The sequence below is a fragment of the Mus caroli genome, unplaced genomic scaffold (genome assembly GCF_978045245.1).
Source record: "Mus caroli unplaced genomic scaffold, Mus_caroli_1 scaffold_12, whole genome shotgun sequence".
Classification (NCBI taxonomy): domain Eukaryota; kingdom Metazoa; phylum Chordata; class Mammalia; order Rodentia; family Muridae; genus Mus; species Mus caroli.
In genome coordinates this window covers 64,118,547-64,142,657 of record NW_028227267.1, presented here as the reverse complement: position 1 = coordinate 64,142,657, position 24,111 = coordinate 64,118,547, and the positions used below count along the sequence as shown (strand labels likewise).

Sequence of the window (24,111 nt, the reverse complement as noted above, 5' to 3'; positions counted from 1 at the left end):
GATGGTTCACAGTCAAAGGCAGTGGTTCTCAGTCCTCCTAATGCTGGGACCCTTTAATATACAGTTTCTCACGTTATGGTGACACCCTTCCTCCCACCATAAAATTGTTTCCATTGCTACTTCATAACTGTAATATTGTTACTGTGACAAGTCCTAATGTAAATGTGTGTGTTTTCCCGTGGTCTTAGATGACCCCCGTGAAAGGGTCCCAGAGGACTTTGCAACCCACAGGTTGAGAACCACTGCTCTAGCTTTCATTGATAGTGAACTCTTGGTTTCCAGCTCAGGATTGCTGAGAGAACATGTGAATGTATGCTGCGGATGCCTTTTTGTCCTTCCAGAAAACATAAAATGATTTCTGTTCTCCCCTTTCTTACCCTGCCCCCCCCACAGGCTGGTACAGAGGATACGCTCTCCAGAACAGATCTAAAAAGGTATGTGCATTGTTCCGTTGCTCTCTTCCCCTGACGGCCTGTGGCTCTGTGTTGTGCTGTGGGACGCCTTGACCTGCGCCTCTACAGCTGGTTTGCTTTCCCTTCAATGATTCTTCCTTTGATCTGAAATCAAATATTTGAGTCCCAGCACCCCCAAGAGCAGTCACGCAGGTTCCATGGATACTTTTCCTAGCAGCTGACTCAAGAGAAGGCTTCCTCCTGTCTACCCTTAAAGCTGAATAAGGCAGCAGGACCGTAACAGTGCCCTAGGGACCTCTGTCAGGGAGGAAGGGGCAGGACCCACTTCTCCCTGTATCCTTTACTTCTTTCCAATCATACACTGTCAGAACTGAAGGGTCATGTCACCCGACTCATGCCATCAAACCAGAGTGGTTGGTGATTTCACACTACGAGGCCCAGGGAGTAACTTGGAGTCATTTTAGTAGATTTCCCCCTGGTGTGTAACAGAAAAACAAAACTGAAGAACAGGGACACCTGTGACACGTTTACTTCGGATATTCGGATATTTATGTTTATCTAGTTCATGATTTTTATTGCCTTTTTTTTTTTGTATAGTACTAGACTATAACTGTGTTTGTTGTGATTCACCATGGGCAGAGTTGGGGAAAACACTGGCCTGGATGGTTTCCTTTCACAGTGTCAGGGCAGCTCATCATCAAACTGAAGATCGTCTCCTGGCTGTGTTAATGTGCCCCTGGCTCGCTGTTGACCCCGTGTCAGCACTTTTCCTTTGATGTTGCTTATGGAGCTTCGAAATGTGCCAGCACTCTGCTTCGACAAGAACAGCGTCGATAGGGCTTTATTATTTCAGTTAGCTGGAGAGCTCATAGTAGAGGGTAGAAAATCTCATGGTTCTTACTCTTTGACCACACTGCAAGCCAGACATAGTCCATGCCCATTAGCCAGGGAAACCCCCAGATCTCAGGACCCAGAGCCTGCCTTCAAGCTAGAGGTCACAGAAACCCAAAGGCAAGTGTGGCTGAAGTTGGTGACTCTTCAAGCTTAGTGCTTGCACACTTGTGTACACACACAGCCAGACACACACACACACACACACACACATTACTCACTTCGATGATCTCATAATCTAACAAAAGAACATTTGCTGTCCCTGCAGGTGCCAGGTCCCCCCTGGTGTGAGTCCCCTTGTCCCTGCCATGCCCTAATGGCTGAGCTTTTCTACCCGCAGTCAGAGCCCAGTGCCACATGCCATTTCCAACTGAGTTGTTTTTGCTTCTTCTCTTGCTGGCTTCAGCATTCCTAGTGTTCCAGGAGAGATCAGTGTAGCAGTGAGATGTATGTCATGATGTGGGTATCATAGGGCTAGATTGAAGGCCCAGGGGATTGGGGCGGAGCTGGTGCCAGGTACACCCACTCCTGCTGCATGTGGGTTTAGCCCTGTCACTAGTTATTTTTACTCACAGTTGATGCTGGGTTTTTTGTTTTGTTTTGTTTTGTATATCAGAAAACAAGAGTGAATGACTGACTGGGCTGGCAAAATAGCTCAGCGGGTGAAAGTACACGCCTCACAGACCCAATGACCTGTGAGTTCAAACCTGGGATCTCACAGTGGGAGGAGAGAACAAAGTGCTGAAGGTTGTTCTGGGCCTCCACCAGAGTTCTGTGCCCCACCCCCCCAACCCCCTCAAGTTAACAACTTTTTGCTCTGAGTTTGTGAGAGACAAAGACCACCCAGGTCACTTCACCCTCAGACCTTTCCTTTTTAAATTTAATATGCAAAAAATAGTGAACAGAGAACTTTTTCACACAAATCCTAAGAGACATCAAGGACAACAGAGGGGGGGGGGAACAGGGGGGGGGTCTGGAGGGGCACACCTGTCATCCCAGCTACTTAGGAGACTGAGGGGGGGAAGCAGGGGGGGGTCTGGAGGGGCACACCTGTCATCCCAGCTACTTAGGAGACTGAGGCAATTTGGAGGCCAGCCTGAGTAACTTAGTGGTATCCTAGCTCCGAATTATTTGAACGGCAGACACTACCTAGCATACAAGAGGCCTTGAGTTTGATCTCACCAACACCACCAGTACAATAACAACAACTGAACCAACCACCAAACCCAGGAGATACTGTTAAAAAAAATGTCTCAAGACCTTTACCCTACATAAGGATTTGTTCCAGCATGGAAGACCTTGGCTTCTAAGGCATTCTGTGCTTTCCTAAGGTCTGGGTCCCTCTAGTTAGTGGTGCCCACCACCACTAATTCGAATACTACATTCCAAGGAGTCTGACTGGAATACTAACTGGTCCAGTTAGCATCACCTGAACCATGTGTGTGTCATATTCTTGGGACTTTTGCTTGTTTTGTTCTTTTTTTTGTTTGTTTGGTTTTTTTTTGTTTGTTTGTTTGTTTTTTTGAGACAGGGTTTCTCTGTGTAGCCCTGGCTGTCCTGGAACTCACTTTGTAGACCAGGCTGGCCTCGAACTCAGAAATCCGCCTGCCTCTGCCTCCCGAGTGCTGGGATTAAAGGCGTTCGCCACCACGCCCGGCTCGCTTGTTTTGTTCTTAATTAAAATGTTCTTTAAAACCTGTAAGCTTAAAAACTTCACCTTCAGCTGGGTCTACAAAGTGAGCTCCAGGACAGCCAGAGCTATAAAGAGAAACCCTGTCTCGAAAAACCAAAAAAAAAAAAAAAAAAAAAAAAACTTCACCTTCTGGAGAAAACTATTTCACTAAGAGCTCCTCTGTCCTTTGTTAAAGAAGAAAAACCTGAGGCCAGGTGTGATGGCCCATACCTTTAATCCCACCATTCTGGAGGCAGAGGCAGGCAGATCTCTGTGAGGCCAGCTTGGTCTATAGAGCTAGTTCCAGGACAGCCAGGACTACACAGAGAAACTCTGTCTTGAGCATGCTGGGGCAAGGGAGAGAGACATGTCTTGGCTGTGCATTGATGAGTTTTGATTTGTTTTTTAAACTAAATTATCTCTCCATGAGGAGATCCAAGAAACAAAGATGGAATTAAAGGCATTAGCCTTGAATTTTGCTGGGTTTGTGATACCCCTTCATTATGAGCCTGATAGAAATGCTGTCCCACCGGGCGTGGTGACGCACAGCACTTGGGAGCCAGAGGCAAGTGGATTTCTGAGTTCAAGGCCAGCCTGGTCTACAGAGTGAGTTCCAGGACAGCCAGGGCTACACAGAGAAACCCTGTCTTGAAAAGCCAGAAAAAAAAAAAAAAAAAAAAAAGAAAAAAGAAAAAAGAAATGCTGTCCCGTGCTGGTCCCTCCTTTTCCTGCCATAAGGGAAGAGCTATTGAAAGGCCCATTGTTTTCCTGGAAATTATTGGTGTCCTTTCTAAGCCAACCTAGCCATTTGGAGCCGTGATAAAAGGAAACTGGTGGCTTTACAAATTGAAGACTGGAGTCTCGAAGAAATTCATCCTTAATCCTGGCAGGATCATGGGTGTGTGGACAAGATACCATGGGGGAGAAACAATTGGTTGAAATAAAATAGAATCATTTTATTCTAGTGAGTAGGTTGCATTGAGAAAGGCAAGGCAGAGCTGAAAGATGGGCTGGCTGCATGTCAGAAATGCGAGACCTAGGTTGGCTCTGACCTTAGAAGAGAAACCACATGATGATAAATGGCCTGGTGCCACCACGACACAATGATGCTGCAGACGACAGCACAGAGGGATGACAAAATGAGTGAGCTCTGAATGTCAACGCCTTCATGCCTGAGTAAATTGTCTGCAGTGGTCAGCATCAGGCTAAGTCACCATTGGCTTATGTTTCCGAGTACCCCTGGCTTGGCTGACTCCCAGGGCTTAGCGGGGACCAATCACCAGACTATGAATTCAGCTTTTTTTTTTTTAAACCACCTTGATTTGCCAGATGTTTTGCCAGATTTTTTCCTTTGGATTAGCAGTATTACATTGGAGGGTTTTGTTTGAGAGAGACAAAGAATTCCCAGGCCACTCACTTAGTTCTCAGCCCTTTCCTTTCTTAATGTGTAAAAAAGTGAACAGAAAACTCAAGATAGATCATAGGAACCGTCCAGAACAGCTGGGCTAGCAGTGCACACCTGTCATCGGAGCTACTTTGGAGACCGAGGCAAGTTCAGTTAAAACCCCCCACTCACATCTTAAACTCCTGTTTTGTCCCAGAGCTACATGCCTAGCCTTGGCAATGTCGTACAGCACATTCATTTATGTTTGTGTCTATGCATGTGTGCACGTGCACATGCGCGCTCATGTGCCATAGCCTGAAGGTGGAGGTCACAGGACAACTTGGAGGAATCAATTCTCTCCTTCCATCAGGTGTGCCTTGGGGTTCAAACTCACGTTGTCAGGCCTGGCAGAAAACACGTTTACCCACTGAGCCAGCTTATTAGCCCATAACTACTACTTTAAACTCACTGCTCCTACCCAACCCCCTCTCTCTTCATGAATTCTTCACTCTCCTATTGTAAAAGGCTAGATAACTAAAATTTACCGTTATATTCACATGTGTGAATGCGTAACTGTGGAAGCCAGAGTGTGTGGCCCCAGTATGTATTCCTTAGATGTCATCCACCATGCTATATTTTGAGACAAGTTCTCGCACTGGCCTGGTACTCACTGCTTCAGCTAGGCTGGCTGGCCATCAAGCCCTGCATCCCTAGCTCTGAGATGACCATCTTGACCACTATGAGCAGCTTTATGTGCAGCCTGGGGATGGTACTCGGGTCCTCACGCTGGTTACCAAGCAACCCATCTCTCTAGATCTAGTTTCTTTATGTGTCAATGAAGGGCTTTTTTAAAAAAAAAATTAAAATATGACTGCTTCCAGATAATTTCAATAGGAAGAAGACATTTAAATACCGTCAATTAAACATATGAAAGCTGAGAATAAAAACATAGAGGTATTACACATGAAAGTTCTGTAATTGGGCAGATACTTATTAAATGGGCAGGGCAATGGGCAAGTGTTCAGTCGTGGATTGACTCAGAGCATTTTCAAAACAAATACAGCCAAGTACACGCAAACTCCTTGTGACAATGTCTGATATGTGAAGGTGACGACTTAGTTACTCTCGCTCCCTCCCTGTCACCATCAGAGCTGTTCCTCTGTCAGATATCAACCATGGCCTCATGGCTTCAGTGTGACATTGAATTTGTGTTGGTTTGATTGTTGCTTAGTCACTCCCCAGTCACTCTATCCTGTGCACCTGGAGAACCTCAAGGTCACCTTATGTGTGGTGTTGGTCTCATCAATGGAGAGAGCTGATGGTGGCTCCTCACTAATGTGCCACTCAGTCTAGCTGAAGCAATGGGGCCTTTTGCAGGATCCCCTTTGTCGTCACCATGCTGAGATCAGCTTGATTCCCTACTGGTCTGGCCATTCACTGTTTGATTGGCAAAGGATGAAAAGGGAGAAAGTATTACATAGACAAATACAGCCCATGAAACTGGCCACCGGAGCAGCCTCTGTCTGAGTTCACTGGTTCCTTGTCCTACTAAGGATGACAGGGTGCACTGTGGACTATGGGCTGCCTCCACTACCACCTGTATGGTCAGCCATCCCTGGCTTGTAATGTCCACAGAGAGAATGCCAGCCTTTCCATAAGAAAGGCTAGGAATAATTGAGCCAAGATGCCAGCTCGTTCACCTACTCTGCCGTGTAAACTAGTCTAAAGCAAAACCCAGTGGCTCTGTCCCTACGTGGTTTCTTGAGAGTATTGCACCATGAGACACGAACTTTTGATATTCAAGAGAACTCTTGTGGATGGCTCCTGCCTACTGAGAAATCTCTTCCTTCCGGCAGCTCTCTGGTTCCCACCCAGTGGTTTTCAGCCCTTCCCTTGGGACTTTTTTGTACACACTCTCTCTAGTGAGCAGTGTCATCGTACTGATATAGAAATGCCTTTTAGGGTTATAAAGTGGAGAACCATCAGAGACTATGCAATGATGAAATGGCCAGGTAGCTAAAAGTGATGTGAAGTTGGTCTTCAGTGGAGGCACTGATGGGTATTAGTGTAGGAAGCTAAAGTATGAACTGCTTGTCTCACGATGCAAGGCCCCTTAATGGATGCACTGTGGCACGCACGTAGGCTCTGTACAGATTCTACGTCCTCAGTATTACTCTCCTTGCCATTGTTGGGTTTCCCAGCTGATGGGGGTGTTGTGACTCTTTATTTTCAAAACATCCTGTGCATCCTGAACCAAAACCTTAATTTCCCCTATTTCAGCTTTTCCCATCCTTCCTCCGTTGGAACTCTGTTGGTCATTATAAGTGATGGTCCTGTCAACTCAGTAGGGAATTTCCTTTGGCCAAGGTGTTCAAGGCCCACCTTGCAGTATTCATGCCCTTGACTGTTTTTAATGTCCGTATAACAAGAGTTCTCTCTCCACAGGGCATTTTTCCTGAAACATACATCCATTTGAAAGAGGCAACAGTGGAAGATGGAGGGTAAGTTCCCATCCAGGAAGACCACTAAAGTGATGGAGATGTAAGGTGACCACGAAAGAATGTCCTTCACCTATTGATGTTTCTTTCCTCCCGTTGGTTTCACTTGCCTCATTAAATTCCTCCTTCTGCCTTCTCTTCCCTTGTTCCTCCTTGACACCCTCCCCCAGGACAGTAAAGCCCAGTGATGAACTCTGAGGGCTTTTCATCTCCTCTCGGAGTTGCTAGTTGCTCACTGGGTCTGTGAATGTGAATCCATGTGGACATCTTGGGAGCTGCCCTCCCTCAGCTCCGAACCGTGAATACATCGTAGTTGCAAGTACACCTCAGAATTTTCACAGCTCCCTATAGGAAGACACTGATGGTGTGCACCGATGATGCGCTGGGCGTGAGACGCTAGGGAAGCAGTATGTGGGAACATGCTGTGTAGACAGCATCCATTCAGTCTCAGTACTCATTTTTTGCCCGTGTCATTTGTCCTGCAAAGCATGGACTCTGTGGTGCCTGAGAAAAGCAGGACACTCAAAACAGGAAGAGAGAATTAAGAAGTAGAACTCGATCCCATGGCTGGTGCCAGAGAGGCTGTCCCAGAATCCTGGAACCTCTGAATTAGAGAGACATGATTGAGAAGTTTCAACCCACATTTTAAGACAAGAGGTAGAGATGTGCTCAAGTTCTCATGGCTCTTCCACAGTAGACCCATCACTTGGAATATTCTCCTCCACCCCATCCCACCCCCAGAGGAATCCTCTTCCCAGTGGGCCATTTCTGGGCAGCCACGGAGTGTCACTTGTAAAGGCAAAGTAAGAGTGCTGTTCTAACTGGATCTGCCAGTGAAAGGCTGGATGCCCAGTTTACTGTGTTCAAAGTATTGAGTCAGCAAATACAGATGTTCCTGAACTTGTGATTACATCATTATAAACTCTCCAGAGTTGAAAGTTTCACAAGCCAGTGTTTCAAGAAAGCCTGTCATTCTGTGCAATAATATATGCTAATAAGAAAGGACAAGAAGAAATGCATTGATTTCACCTAAATTATGAAACATAGCCTAGCCCTGCCGCTCAGAACATTTGCATCAGCTGACAGTTGTGCAGAATTCACCTAACACAAGGCCTATTGGAAGATACAGTAGCCCGTACCTCATGTAGTGGGTTCAACACCATGCTGAAAGTAAAAAGCCAATACCTGTGAGTGTCCCCATTACAGCCATCCTCAGGTTGCAAAATCAGAGGCCCCTAAGTCAGGGACCACTGTAGTTTTCCATAGTTAGCATGTAAGAAATGTTCCATGAGTCACATCTGTCTTAATAAATTGTCTTACTCAACCTGAACACTCTGCATGTCCTTGCTATCTTTCTCCTATTGATAACTGTAGGAACACGATGGGGGGGATTTATGTGAGTAAACACAGTTATGCCTAATGTGAGTGAGGAAATTGGTTTGTCTCCAGTTGCCATGCTGGGGAGCAGTAGGTGAGAAGAAGCCCTCGTTCTTTCTAGAGGAGAGCATGGATCAGTCCTCAGGCGACTGGGAGAGGTCATATGGCGCTAACCTTTCCACGAAACGAAGCAGCTGCCAGACGGAACCAGGCAATAACCTGGCTTGGTCGCTGGCACTTTCCGAGAGTGTCAACACAAGAAAGTAGAGTCTGGCCTTAACCCGTGCCATGCAAAAACTTAGTTTAGTTTGTGGACCATGCTGTTTCCAGTTCCTTGCTTTTGTTTTTTTTTTTTGTTTTTTGGGTTTTTTTTGCTCACATTTACCTGTGTTCCAGTTCTCTAAAGTATATGCCCCCCTCCAGGGGCAGATTGGTTTCTTTCAAACCACAGCTGCCATGTTCCAGCATTGGATTGTCAAGAGTGTGGTGGTCAGGAAAGGCAGCTCCTATCCTGTGCAGTAAAGTGTGCATCCTTTTGGTTCCTTGTAGGCAGCATGAGACCGTGATTCCCGGGGAGTTGCCCCTGGTTCAGGAGCTCACAAACACACTACGAGAATGGGCCGTCATCTGGCGCAAGCTCTATGTGGTAAGCTTTCCCTGGGGCTCCCCTGGTGGTGGCCTTGGATGTCATTTCTGGACGCTCAGTCTGATTAACTGTTGGGATGCAGAGCCATCTTCTGCATTGAGTTGAGTGAACCTTCCCACCATGCTGGGAGCCAGCTGATTCTCATTTCCCCAAGAGTTGGGCCCCTTGATGGAATTGTGGAGGGAAGTGAGGGTGATCATTCATTTAGTCTTACTGAGTGTGATCAATAGTGAGTTACAGCTGCCAATACTTGGCCAGGCCTTCTTGGGTGCCTCAAACCACAAAGCCTCACAACATTGCTATAAAGAACATGCAGTTAGCAGAGCAGTGGCGGCACACGCCTTTAATCCCAGCACTTGGGAGGCAGAGGCAGACACATTTCGGAGTTCGAGGCCAGCCTGGTCTACAGAGAAAGTTCCAGGATAGCCAGGGCTATACAGAGAAACCCTGTCTTGAACTCCCACTCCCCACCCCCCCCTCCACCCCAAAAAGGAAAAAAACCTGAGCTGAATCCTCTGGACCCACATGATGGAAGGAGGGAACTAACTTCCATAAGTTGTCCTCTGACTCCCACATCTACATTCTGGCATGCATGCCCTGCCCCAAGTGAACATATAAATAGAATGGGGGGGGGATCTTAAAAGAGTGGGAATTTAATCTACTTGTAATATTTAGAGGAGAAGCCCTGGGGGTGGGATAGCTAGGAGGCCGTAAGAATATTAATGGGGAGGCTCATGGTAGAATACCAGTTGCTTCATGGGAAGAGGGAGAGAGGCCAGAAGACACGTGTACAAACTGTGTGTCTCACCAAGAAAACCACTGTCATGTTAGCTACTCAGCTTTGTCTAAAATGGAGCCAGGAGGCATCTTTTCTTTAAGCACACCCACCCTGTGATGTGAGGATCAGGGCCTGGGACTCTCAGCATTTAGCATCATCAGACTAGAAATGGCTATTTGGCAAATGCACAAGATGCTCAAAGTTCGTTGCTAGCGTGGCGGCCTCTTCTGTCTAGAAAGCTCTTTCCTTAATCCTGAAAGCCAGAGACCCTTTTCTACTGTTGCTTCGCTGGAGAGCTTGTTGGTGAGCACCGATGGCTCTCGCCTAGATGGGGGACTTCCAGGCTTCTGTGGGTGACCAGGAAATCATATGGTGAGCAAAATATATTCTCTGATTAGACTTGTGAACAAGTCCATGAGGTTGTGGGCTGGAGAGCTGCACCCAGCAGCCATTACTTTTTCTTTATGTGGTCAGTCTTACTAAGTCACAGTGATACCCCCATTCTTGTTCCTGTGTAGTGAGGCAGTCACCAAGCTCATTCCAGCATCAGCGGTAAGAGTCTGGGGCCGAGTATTCCAGGATGAGTCATATAGCCTTAGCAATCGTGAGCCCTTTGTGTTGAAAGCATGCCGTATTTCTGCCTACCCACCCTTCAAAGCTTCGTTTGTGTCCTTTCCTCTTCAAAATGTGTTCTCAACCAACTCACCCTGAATGTTCTCTCTTCCTGACCTCCCAAACACTTAGCTGCTGCACGCGTGGTCCGGCCCTTGGGACATGATGCCCATATTGAAGGTGATCTTTTGATCTCTTCAGACTTGGTTGATGAGAGCACTGACTCTGAGCCCCTAAATCACGCACTCTGGGAGGGGAAGGATGCAGCTGTCATCCCTGTGGCCGCCATTGATCAACTTGTACTTCCATTGAGAGCACTCTGTTCTGGCTAATTGATTGCTGAGTGGTGGATATAGCAAGGTTGATGGGTGAAAAATGGCGTGGGCATGGGTTTGTCCCTTAATGTTCTTTCTGGAAGTTGTTGAGTGGAGAAATGAATTAGGTGAGTGTGGGCTGAGTGTTCTTATATTGTAATGAAATACCTGGTGTGTGTGTGTGTGTGTGGTGGGGGCGGGGTGACTTACAAAGAAAAGAGACAGCTCCACACCATAGTCCTGGAGGCTCGTAGAAGTGAGCTTAACTCCAATGGGTACCTTGTGGTGGATTGTCTAACAGTAGCAGGAGCTTATGTGAAAGGACAACATGGTGTGACAGGAAACCAGAGCGCGGAAAGCCACCTCATTGTTTGCATGAGAACCCTCTCATGATAGCTACTGTGGGTGATGCTTCCAGCCCTCGCTTGCCAGTCTCCATTCCTTAGGATCCCAGCACCTCTAAACATCACTGCACTGGAAGTCAGCTATCCAGCACATGACCCCAACTGTATCACAGGCAAGCCACAGGCATTCCCAATCTAAAATGCAAGCACTCGGAATGCTCAAAAGTCCAAAGTGTTTTGAACACATTCATGATAACGTGTGGAAAGGTCTACCCTAACTCTCATCTCATCTGTGAAGCTTTCTGTCTGTATAAAAATCCATCTGGAGGCCGTGTTAAAATATCTTCAGGCTGTTGTAGAAGGCAGAGGATGAAGCATAAACAATTTTCATATTTAGACTTCAGTGCCATCCATCCCTAAGAGATCTCATTCACTCTATGTAAAGAGTTCTTTAAAATATTGATTAGCGGTTCCCACCCTTGTACTGTGGAAGGAGTTTTTGTTATTATTTGTGCCATATGTAAGTACAGTATGCAGAAAGGCCTTTACTCTCTCTAATAGACAACATCATTGCTCATCTTCCTCTGTATATCCTCTCTGTATCTACAAGTCATCAAGACTAGTTTTCTAAGGAAAAGAACTAAGATAAGGGACTAGGAGTGTAGCTCGATGGTAGAGTGCTTGTCATGGTGTGTCCAGGGTTCTATACCCAGACAGACAGACAGACAGTCACACACACACCACACACAACACACACACAACACACACACACACATGTGCATACAAACATACACATGTGCACACAGACAAATATGCACACACAAACTACACACACATGTGCACACAGACATAAACACACACATACACACACACATGAGGGTAAGAATGAGGAAAAAGGTCCTGAGAACTTGTACTGTCTATGCCCCACCCCGAGTAGTCGCAGTGTGACGAACTGATAAGTACTTTTGAGCATTTTCTTTGTGAGCCTCCCCCTCCCCCAATTTAGTAGAGAATTGAATTTTTAAGTGCAAAGCCTAGTGAATGAATTGATTTTTTTTTTTTTAATTCCCTCTCAGAAGACAGCACATTTTTTTCATCTTAGACATCTGAGGAGATAACTGTCAAACACCTGATAGCTGCTACTGATTGGCTGTGAAAGGTGTTGACAGTGGGTGGAGCTTTGTCATTGTTGGCTGATTGTGCCTGCTTATCCACTAAGGAAGAGTCCACAGAGAATGGGTTTGTTATTCATCACCTCCAGCCTCCCCCATGCCCCCAACCCCTCCCCCAGTGCATGGGCTATTCACCTCAGGCAGAATTTCTGATTTTCTTTCTTGGTTAAAGTAGCAAACTTCAAATCCCATGTTTCACTGGGAAGTATTTAAAGGGAAAGAGACCCTCTAATCTTAATCCCTAGTTTCCAGATCTGTCCTCCGGGATGTACGTCTTACCATTTTGTTTTTGGATTCGGCCCCTGTGTTCCTTTATCTGTATAAACATAAATTTGGGCTTTGTTGGCATACATTACCACATTGACATCTTTCTTCCCATAGATTAGGTTTTTTTTTTTTTAAGGTTTATTTATTTATTATATGTAAGTACACTGTAGCTGTCTTCAGACACTCCAGAAGAGGGCGTCATATCTCGTTACGGATGGTTGTGAGCCACCATGTGGTTGCTGGGATTTGAACTCCGGACCTTTGAAAGAGCAGTCAGGTACTCTTACCCACTGAGCCATTTCACCAGCCCAGATTCGTTTTTTTAGTTCTTGATTCTAGCTAGGGATGATACCCAGGCTTCTGTGTACATTAGGCAAGGTCACTACCACCAAATCACATCTGCAGGAATTCCTTTGACAGATTTTGAACAGGCATTTCTACAAGACTGTAGGGTGCCCTAGAAACTGCATATCTCTAGATATGCTTCCTGGTTCTGTTCTTTTCTGTCTACGTTCATTGTAAATTTACATTTTGAGACTGTTTTCTAGAGGGAATAAATGCAATCAACTAATCAATTTAAGCCCAGCTATGAACTTGCTGGATTATTCAAGAAAGTAAAGATGATTTTCTCCTGGTTTTAGCAATGGTACAGAGTAAAATGATCAGAAATATATCACAATGGGAATGGAGACTATCTACACTGAGGAGAGGGGAGGCTTGCCTGGGAGACTTGTCTACACTGAGGAGAGGAGATCCCTCATCCAGAGAGGAGAGAGAAGAGGCTGCCTGTCCCCAAGAGCTTCCTTCATGGGACCTCTTTTCTCCTGAGAGTATTGTTACTGATTTTATTTCAGCTGTCTTTTCTGGTGGGTGTTGACCTTATTCTATGGGAGGAAACAAGCTATAGGAGCCAAACACTGGCCTTCTAGCTGGGAAAGGGCATGTCCTCCTCGTGCCCTGCCCTAACTAGCTCCAAGATCTTAAACAAGACATCCAGAGTCTCTTTCTGAGTATGTATTTTCATAGCCTAGCTTCACAAAGCTATGAGAGCATGGACAGGAACTGTGGCTACGAAATCATCCTGCTTGCAGATAAGCAGTCAAGGCCTCCCTGGTGGAGACCTGTGATGGTTGACACTGCCCCAGCTGGAAGCAGCAGCCATGGGGGATGCCCTCCCACTGGACAACCTTGACTCAGAGCTGTCTTCTCTCACCCAGCTGTGACTGCCAGCAATCCGGGAGCTGTTTTCTGTGTGCCACACGCACCCAAGGCCGCTCGATGCCTTTCTCTCCTGTAATCATATTGGGCAGAGTGGCCTTGAGCATGTGGGGAGCAAGCTACTGTAGATAGCAAGCCTTCTTGGTTGATGTTCAAGTCCAGGAGGCACAGACATTTCCAGTATGTAGAGTACACATTCACAGCAGTTCCCTGGTAAGCTTTGCCTGCAGAACTGCCCCTTGATCACTTAGTCACTGGGTGTTTCCAGGTCTTAATCAGGGAGGTCACCTGGTGATTGGCCAAGGAAGTTAGACACTGGGACTGGATAGACCAAGCAGTTCTTAGAGGGCTCCCTCCCTCACTGTATGTGTGTATGTATATATACATACAAACATATATACATATATATACACACACATATATGTATATAATAAATGAATGTGTATACATACACACACACACACACACACACACACACACACACACACACACATATATATATATATATATATATATATATATATATATTGGTTTTTCTGTTATTTTTGGTTTTTGTTGTTGTTGTTGGGTTGTTTTTTTGTTTTATTTATTTATTTATTATATGCAAGTACACTGTAGCTGTCTTCAGACACTCCAGAAGAGGGTGTCAGATCTTGTTACAGATGGTTGTGAACCACCATGTGGTTGCTGGGATTTGAACTCAGGACCTCCGGAAGAGCAGTCAGTGCTCTTAACCGCTGAGCCATCTCTCCAGTCCCTTGGTTTTTTTTTTTTTTTTTTTGAGACAGGGTTTCTCTGTGTAGCCCTGGCTGTCCTGGAACTCACTCTTAGAAGACCAGGCTGGCCTCAAACTTAGAAATCCGCCTGCCTCTGCCTCCCAAGTGCTGGGATTAAAGGCATGCATCACCATGGCCTGGCTTTTTGTTTCTTTTTAAAGATTTATTTATTTATTCTATGTGAGTACACTGTAGTTGTCTTCAGACACACCAGAAGAGGGCATCAGATCCCATCACAGATGGTTGTGAGCCACCATGTAGTTGCTGGGAATTGAACTCAGGACCTCTGGGAGAACAGTCTGTGTGCTCTTAACCACTGAGCCATCTCTCCTGTTCTGAATATATATTTTTACCTTCAGAAAAATATACAAACCTAATAATAGCCCCTGAACACAAACAGCACTTTAACAGAACGAGCATAAATTTGGAAGACTTGTATCAGATCTTTCAGCTTAAGAAAAGTCCTTGACCTCCTGGGCTTTCATCTCCTCCCCTAAAATTGAAATTAGCTATTATGTGAGCCTTGAGCATTCACTGTGAGAGTGCACCGAGCTGGTCCATGGGGGTTTCGACAGCACCTAGCATGCTGTTCCAGAGCGCCAAGAATCCTGAGTTTAGAAGGGCATCTCCGTCATACTGTGGCACTTGCCCAAAGAACACTAAAATTTGTCTGTCTACCCACTTGTGGCCTTGCCTCATCTTGCAGCTTGGAACTGAAGGGACAGAGATTATGCCGTGACTGGCTCTCTTTCAGCTCTCTCATATCTCAGTCCCTCCAGGTAGGCGGATTTACGCTTCCTATCTCTTTTCCTCTGCTGTCTCAAATTTGTGTTCCCCAGCCGAGACAGGACCAGGGATCTCTGGCCCCTTCTCATTCAGTTGCACCTCTTCCCGCTGCCATGAGTCCCACTCCTATGTGGTTAGACTTAGACATGGTGCATCTGTATGAGACCTAACCTAACAATTAACTCTATCCAGTTAGTTTTACACTCCAGAAAAGTCTCAAGCTCCTGATCCTCCTGCCTCAGCCTCCCGAATGCTTGGATTATAGGTATGTACCACCATAACTGACTAGTCATACATGTTATACATTTTTTTCCTTGGTTTTTCGAGACAGGGTTTCTCTGTATAGCCCTGGCTGTCCTGGAACTCACTCTGTAGACCAGGCTGGCCTCGATCTCAGAAATCCACCTGCCTCTCCCCGCTTCCTGCTAGAGAAGAAGTCCAGTGAAGTTTTTGTGAGGTAGTCGACTCTTTCTATAAGTTTTGGAGCTGGAGAACACTCCTGCTTCCTGAAGAAAGGAAAGAGCCTGGGGATGAGGGTGGCTAATACGCACTGTGGAGTCAGGGAGTTTAATTATTAACATGAATTCCCAAGAAAAACTGATCTTCTTTTTCAAAGTTGCTTCAAAAGAAACCCTTGTACCTGCTCTCGTGTTAGGGGACTGTGGAATAGAGAGGTGGGGGTAGGGAAGGTGTAGGGCACAGGGAGTCACTCTTTCTTCCTGTCGCCACACCCATGGCTGGCTGTATATCCAGGTAGATGAAAGGTGCCTCTGAGCCGTCAGACATCCATGGGCTGCCACAGCCCGCTTTAAAGTACAGTTGAGCTGGCCTCCCTTTGGAAACAGATTTCCTCTTCAGGCAGGACGTGTGATCTCTGAATTACAAGCCCTGCTTCCATATGGCTTTGTCAAGAAACAGGATGTGACATGGAGATGCTGGAACAGGATGTGACATGGAGATGCTGGAACAGGATGTGGCATGGAGATGCTGGAACAGGATGTGACATGGAGATGCTAGAACAGGATGTGACATGGAGATGCTGGAATGTCTTCCTTAAAAAAAAAAAAAAAAAATCAAACCTTTGCCAGGCAGGCAGAGCTTTTCCAGGGTTGGAAGAGGAAGTAAGGATGAGTAGGAAGTGTGGCTGGATCGTCAGGTGGCACCCATTCTGGACCCAGGAGTTAACGGCTACAGGGAAGACTTTCTGAGATTATTGCAGAGCTCCATCCTCAGGGAATGTTTGTATAATTCCTACTGAGTCTGTGCAGAGCAAGGCAAAGAACTGAGACAGCCAGAAGCAGCCAATCAGGAAGTTGTTTTGTAGGATTAATTGAGTTGAACAGCTCCGTCATAGACTGGAAGATGTCTTTAGGCAGGGATCTTTGCCCAAAGTCACATAGCAAATTAATGATAGAATTAGAAACAGAAGCCAAGTTCCCATATGTTCTCCTTTTCCTTCTAAATTATAAAACCCCATGGAAGAGGAGGTGAGCAGAATCTCTATCTCCTTCTCTTCTTTCTCTTCCTCCTCCTCCTCCTCATCATCATCATCCTTCTCCTCTTCCTCCTCCTCCTCCTCCTCATCATCATCATCATCATCATCCTTCTCCTCTTCCTCCTCCTCCTCCTCCTCATCATCATCATCATCCTTCTCCTCTTCCTCCTCCTCCTCCTTCACATTCTCCTTCGCCTTCTCCTTTGCTTTCTCCTCCTTCACGTCCTCCTCCTCCTCCTCCTCCTCCTCCTTCTCCACCTCCGCCTCCGCCTCCGCCTTCGCCTTCTTCTTCTCTCCCCCTTGGGACCCAATTGATCAAAGTCATGATCTGAACAGACTCCAAATTTCTGAAACACTCCTTGGGTGACTTCTACATTCCTGTCACCATGGGAGGCAAAGCTGTCTTTTCTTGTGACTTTGTTTTAAATCTCCAGAAATTTTAACAAAGAAGGAAAACAAAGATAAGCGTCTGGATTACAAATACACCAAGTGAAATACAGGGATATCAATACCGTCTGGTAGAAAATAGTATCTGGGGTGTGTTCTGTGGGGGTGACCAACCGTTCTTCACTGAAATTCAAACCAGGTCTGTTCTTTTAAAAATTTAAGCAAACATCAGATTTGTTCCCAGGTTCTTATTGTACCCCAGGATTGTGCTGACTTTTTCAGAGAAGGTCAAAGAAGTTATCTAATGTTGTGACAATGGCTGATAATGCAGAAAAGACTAACCTGGTGAAAGGAAGACTAGAGATAGTGGAGGAGAGGTCTGCAAAGGGCAGGCCTGGGCTAGGTAGGCTGTAGGAACCAAAGGCCAGGAAGGAGGCTCTTTTAGTCCATTTTCTGCTCCTAGCACAAAACACTTGAACTCAGTTGCTGCATAAAGAGGAAAGGTTTGTTTTGCTCCCAGCTTTGGAAACCAAAGGTTCAGGATCAGACAGCTGTATCTGTTTATCCCTGTTGCCCAGTCATATAAGGAAGAGTACTTCATGACAGGATTGTGTGCAAGGAGGGTCCCTCCCAGGGTGAGGCAGCAGTGATTAGGGGTCCAGGTCCACAGTCTCTCCTAACAGCTCTATTGAGAATGAGCCTAAGTTCTCCACCTTAGCCAGAGTGCTGCCGTCTGCAGGAGCCGTTAGTCAAAGAGCCGAGAGTCGGCGGTCATTGAGAGCTCAGCCTAAAGGAGACATCTATATTATAGTATAGATTTATATCTATTTATAAGTTTATACTGTCCTATACTCTTATCTATACTATATCACACACACACACACACACACACACACACACACACACACCCTACTCCCATTGCCATCAATGCTCAGGGAACATCATCATGTTAAAGGGGGCAGAGAGAATCTAAGAATGGTGGAGAGGAGTATTTGAAATGCCCTCTTCTGGATGTGCTATGGTGCTCATGGACTCACAGCAGCTGTAGCTACTTGTCCCAAACCTATACAAGATCAAGCCAAGAGCACTGCTCAGCAAGCTGTGTTACCTAGAATAGGTGGGTTTACAAATCACCAAAAATCATGAAGGTGGGAAGGGGACTGGAGAAAGGATATGCTTGAGATGTACCGTATATGTGTATGAAGTTATCAAAGAATAAATAGGGTTTTGTTTTGTTTTGTTTTGTTTTTTAGAAAAATGAATTAGCTTAGTCCAGGAGGCCAACTTCAATCCCCTTCACTGGGCCACATCCTCTGTGGTTTAATTACCTCCTCCTGAGCCACTCATAAAGTTGCTGACTTCATGGTTCTGCAGACCATGCCTCCAGCACTGGACCCCTTGGGGAAAACAAGCTATATGCAAACCACTGAAGAGGGCAACAGGAGAGGCACAGAAGAATATAACAGACCCACTCTACTTGGGAGTGCTGGATCTTCCTCTGCGCTCACATGCTTAACCCCCAAAATGCATGAGGTGGCAGAGGAGTTGAGAGAGGCATCTAGGATGTAGACAGCTTAGCTCAGAGCAGTCAGAACAAAGCCCACCTCCTTGAAGTAAGTGGGGGAGCTCACTTCCTTTGGCCTGTTCCAGCTCGTCTATTGAGAATGAGTTTGGCACAGCGAGCAGGAGAATAATGGCTGTCTTCATCCCTCTTTGGGGGAAGGACTTGTCGAACAAGGCTGATACGGACAGGCAGTAATTAAATTGCCTCGGATAATGTCTGATATAATTGAGACCAAGAACTTGTGAACATGGACCCCAAACAAAGCACCACCTCATGCTAAGGATTCCCTGGGCCCCTTGAACCCTTTCTTGTTTCAGAGTATGGAAATTAATAGCTTAATTATAGCTAGAAGATGCTAAAAACTACAGGAGTAGAGGAGTCACAGGAAAGGAAAAAATATCTCTTTACTGTCTAGCAGTTCTGAAAGGCAAAGTCTGTAGATTTAATTCGCCTCCCTTCCCCTCCTCAGTTTGTAAGATGTTGGAATGGGAGCGTTCTATGCAGAATTGAACTGGAAAGGCAGGGGTTTTACCTAGTGGATTGAATACATGATCTTTAAATATTTCTTTGTGCTTTCCTAAGACCTGGCTCTGGAGATTGCACAGAGATGTAAATACCTTCCTGGTTTGGAACAGGAATTGCCTTTCGACTTGCGCTGCCCCTGGAGAACTCTGCTGAATGGCACCTCCTCCCTCTCCTTTGTGTTCCTGTGAACTTTGAACTTGTTTAGAATTTCTATCAAAAGTTACTAATCTTATCCTTGCTGCCGCACCCATAGGCCCAGGCCTCTTCCCTCTTAGACCTATGCTTTGTTCAGGAATATCTTGGATGGTTTCAGCTCTGTTCTGGTTGTTGCCTTTGCCTGGGAATGTGTTCCTGGAGTTGTTAGAGAAGACCAACAAGAGGGAAATAGTGGCAGCCATTAGAACATACCCTTGCTCTTTCACCTCTCTTGTCTGTCTGTCTGTCTGCCTATGTCTTCTCTATCTAAAGGAGCAGTAGAACCAAGGTTGTAATGGCTTAGACATTTATTGAGCGCTTATAATAGTTGACACACAACCAGTGAGTTGTAAATGAACCTCAGAAGTCCTATAACAGTATCATGACTTTTACCTACAAACAAGGAAACATTAGCATCCCAGGCCATAAGTAATGAGCAGTACTGTACGCATTTTTATTTGATTCATTTCATATATGTATACTTTCCTGGTTGTCTAAGATGTCCCCCTCCATCATGTGTATATATTGCACTTTGTCTTTAGAAACAGGGTCACCCTGTGTAGTCGAGCCTGGCCTTGAACTCACAGAGTTATTCTCTCCTCCATTTCCCAAGTGCTGGGGTTAAAGGTGTGCATCACTGTATCTAGTTTGTTCAATTTTGTCTTTCAATTATTTCCGTTTTCTTACTTTTCATGATCTGAGGTTATCTTGTGTGTATAGATATAATAGCATAAGCATGGCTGTAGCTAGCTCAGCACTAAGAGTACTTTTCTAGGCCCTAAGTTCAATTCTGTTGCTGCTAGGGAAAACAATAACATAGTACATGATAAAGATAGTATATGATAAACAGATACTTACGTGTGTCCGCTTATTACTTTCCTCCACTTCTAGAATGCTGGATTCTCCAGGAATACAAGAACTGTATTTCCAGATCATTCTCACTGGCTGATGGTTTTTTTTTAAGAGTACATAATGATCAAGTTAACCATTTAGAACAGAGATGGTGAGGGCTCAGACATCAAGCATTTGGCTCTCAAAATGATTGAGCTACAGCCGGGCAGTGGTGGCGCACGCCTTTTAATTCCAGCACTTGGGAGGCAGAGGCAGGCGGATTTCTGAGTTCGAGGCCAGCCTGGTCTACAGAGTGAGTTCCAGGACAGCCAGGGCTACACAGAGAAGCCCTGTCTTGAAAAACCAAATAAGTAAATAAATAAATAAATAATTGCGCTACAAATGATAATTTGGTTGTAACTTTGCTTTAGCTCAGTTCATTGAGTTACTAGTAATGCCCGGAGTAACAGTTCGGTGTCCATCTGCTGGCGGGAATAGAGATTAAAATAAAATAAAATTTAAAGTTATATTTTCCAATATTCCATATCTCTGAATTAGTTATTTCTCCATTTGCAATTCATCCTCCAGTGTCTTTTGCAGGCACAGACACAAAAGGAATGAGAAAGCTGGCCAGGAGAGAGCTAGCCAGGGCAGTCTTCCAGGGTTCTGAACGCTGGTGTGGGTTATAAATTCCAATCAGCGGAGGGCATGGCAAACTCACAGGCTAAGTCTTCTCAGTTGAGACTGCAGTCAGAATTAGGTAACCTGGTAAGGCTGGGGAGATGGTGCAGTGGATAAAGTGCCTGCCCTGCAAGTAGAGGACCTGATTTCAGATTGCAGTCACCCACATAAAAGCTGGACATGATGGTAAACAGCAGGGAGGTGGAGACCAGCAGATTCATATGGCTTGTGGACCAGCCAGTCTATCTAAATCACTGAGTTCCAGGCTCAGCCAGAGACTCTGTTTCAAACAATCAGGTGAAAAGCAAATGTGGGAGATCCCTGATGGTGACCCCACTTGTGTATATACACACATGTGCACGTACACCCCCATATATGAACGTGTACACACAAAAGAGGTTTGAAAGGAGAAGGGCAGTGCGGCTGTGTGGGGAGGAAACCATGATAGGCTCTGGAACTCTTGAAGGAGTGACCACTGTTGTGCATGAAGGAAGCATAGAGATTCTGTGATGAACAGTGACGTGAAATATATAGGTGGGAATGTGGTCCAGACCAGCCACTAAAGGACTTACCATGGACCCCTCTTATATCTAGTGGGAATGTCTAAAGGGTTTTAAACAGAGGAAGGGATATGGTCAGGATGTTTGGACTTGTTCATGATTCCATGGGTTTATTATAATTTAGGGTCCATCTGTAACTCTTTACCCATTTTTAGAGTTGTGTCTGGGACAAATTAAGAATGGCTTAGAAAAGCTTATCAGCATGAAAATGTGCCTCAAGTGTGCAGCTTACTGTGACCTCACGAGTAAGGAGCTCCCTGTAGACAGAGGGTGTGAAGATAGATACCTTCTCTTCATTGAATCTTTATGTTTCTCTCTGTCCTTTTTTTTCCCCCTTTCCCATTTTAGAACAACAAGGTCACACTCTTCCGCCAGCTGCAGCAAATGACATACAGTCTGATCGAGTGGCGTTCCCAGATCCTATCTGGGACACTTCCCAAGGATGAACTTGCAGAGCTGAAGAAGAAGGTCACAGCCAAAATCGATCATGGGAACAGGTAATCCAAGACCATCTTGCACTGAGGATGTGGGGAATGACTGGCACCTTCATACTAGATAGTATTCACAGAAACTTCAAAAGAAAATCCTTTAAATGGTTTCAAATGGAGGGTTGAGGAGGTAGACCAGTTGGTGGAATATTTGCTGAGCTTGCACAAAGCCCAGCACTATATAAATTGGTGTGGGAGCTCTGATCCCAGAACTTTACAGATAGAGGCAGGAGGATCAGAAGTTCTGGTTAAGGATGCATGACTTCATAGTAAGTTCAAGGCCAGGATAGTTGGCTATATGAGACTCTGTCTAAAAATCAAGACAGAAAATAAATGAGGTTCTTACACATTATACATAATTTACAGGGTGCATGCATATAGTACTTATATGTAAGGATGATTAATGAGGCTCAATAGCATTCACATCACTTAGGCAATCATCATTTCTTGTGTTAAGCGCATTTAAAATCATCTTTACTAGATATTTTGACATATAAAGTTAATTTTTGCCAACCACAGTTTTGCTACTGTGCAAAAATTAGAGATTATTCTTCCTATACAACTATATCAATTAACTACTTCCTTCCCTGTATAAGTGATTCTTGGGGAGTCCAAGGTCCTTCTTGTATGTGGCCAAGTACTGGATAGAAGAAGCAGCTAGAGGGAGGAATGATTTACTCTGGCTAGAGAATAGAGTTTGTCACAATGGGGAAGGCATTGCAGAGCAGTTCCTGCCCACGAGATTGTGGCAGGATGCTATGATGGAGCTCCTTTACCCAGCACACAGGAAAGCAGAGTGCACCAGACTAGAGTCAGAGGCCCATCCCTACTAGCCCACGTTTATCAGCTAACCTACATCCTGAAGCTTTCGCAAGCTCTCAGAAACAGTGCCACCATCTACAAGTGTTCAGTCACATGATCATGTAGGGGTGTTTCCCTCTCTTCCCCATGTCTCTGCAGCCCCCTATTCTCACGACAAATGTTTGATCTTAGAGTTGACAAATAACAATACTTACTATTTACTGTCTTTGTATCTTAGAAAATACACAATTTCATTGAAAAATATCACAGTTCCCTTCTTAGGTCAGGTGCCATGTGGGTCGTCTGATCCCATTGACTGACACAAGAATAGGGAAAATGGGTTTTCTGCCCAAGCTTCTCCATTGGCAGAGAAGTCAGGAGTGATCAGGCACATAGGGATGGTCTTTTCAGATGCCTGAGACTACGTTTTTATTCCAGTGATGGATTTTTGCTGTCAGACACCATTTTCTTTTGCCCCATCCTCTCCTAACTGGCATTGGGCCCATTCTTGGCAATGGGACAGTTCAGATTCCCTGATATGGTCAGCCATCCTTTCAGCCCACAAAGGCAATGAGAAACCATTAACTTGAGCACAGGCCCTGGCTCCCTGGCTCTGGGTCTGACTCTCTTTCAGCTGAGGTGTGGATCCTCTCCCCTGTTGACCTCTGTGAGGGTTCATGTTGACGTCTCCTAGAGTGGATGTGAAATCCTCTAGGAGATAAACAACTGGGCGTGTCTGTGAGGGGGTTTCTAGGTTAGATTAAGTGAGGAGAGGAGAGCCACCTTGAATGGGAGGCAGGATCACTCTGTGGAGTTCGGGGCTGAAGAAGACCTAGCTGCTAAGCACCATCATATGCCTGGTTCTAAGTGAAGATTTAATGTGATGGGCTATCTCAGACCCTGTGATGGGCTATCTCAGACCCTGTGATGGGCTATCTCAGGCCCTCCATTCTTCCATTCCTTGAGCTGTGAACCAGAGTAAGGTTTTTTTCCCCTAAGTTGTTTTTGTCAGTTTTTTGTTTTTGTTTTTATTTTTTTGTTTTTTGTTTTCCATAAGAGCAAGAAAAAGTAAATGATATAGACACTGGGTGACGGTAACTGCTGCAGGTACACAGCTTCTCATGCAGGGTCTTGGGACTTTTTGTAAAGCCAGCTGAGGTAGGACGAGGCTCCGTCCTTTTATGATCTTGACACAGTAACATTGTCCTGGAGGTCCCCCAAGGCCTGGCATAACATGTTAATGTCTTCACATGGCAAACATGCCAGCCCTTCCCCACAGCTGTCCTTGGGCGCAGCTCAGAAAACTGAGGCTTTCTATCAGTACATCCGTGACCCAGCTCGACCAGCATGCTGTCTCTCACAGGTCTGGGTGGGCTGTGGGTCTGGCTGCCCTGGGAAGGAAGCTGCCAGTGCAGATCTCTCATCCAGAGTTGCTG

The 24,111-nt window shown here is 45.5% G+C and overlaps 1 protein-coding gene across 1 annotated transcript in view; it reads left to right on the top strand.

Moving 5' to 3' along the window:
• The window catches only part of Dock5 (dedicator of cytokinesis 5), a 192,279-nt gene that overhangs the window by 77,806 nt on the left and 90,362 nt on the right, over positions 1-24,111 (top strand). Inside the window, exons 3-6 of the mRNA XM_021181410.3 lie at positions 394-434; positions 6,806-6,861; positions 8,785-8,881; positions 21,735-21,883. Of these exons, the coding sequence (XP_021037069.1) occupies positions 394-434; positions 6,806-6,861; positions 8,785-8,881; positions 21,735-21,883 (343 nt within the window). The remainder of the gene's footprint in view (positions 1-393; positions 435-6,805; positions 6,862-8,784; positions 8,882-21,734; positions 21,884-24,111) is intronic.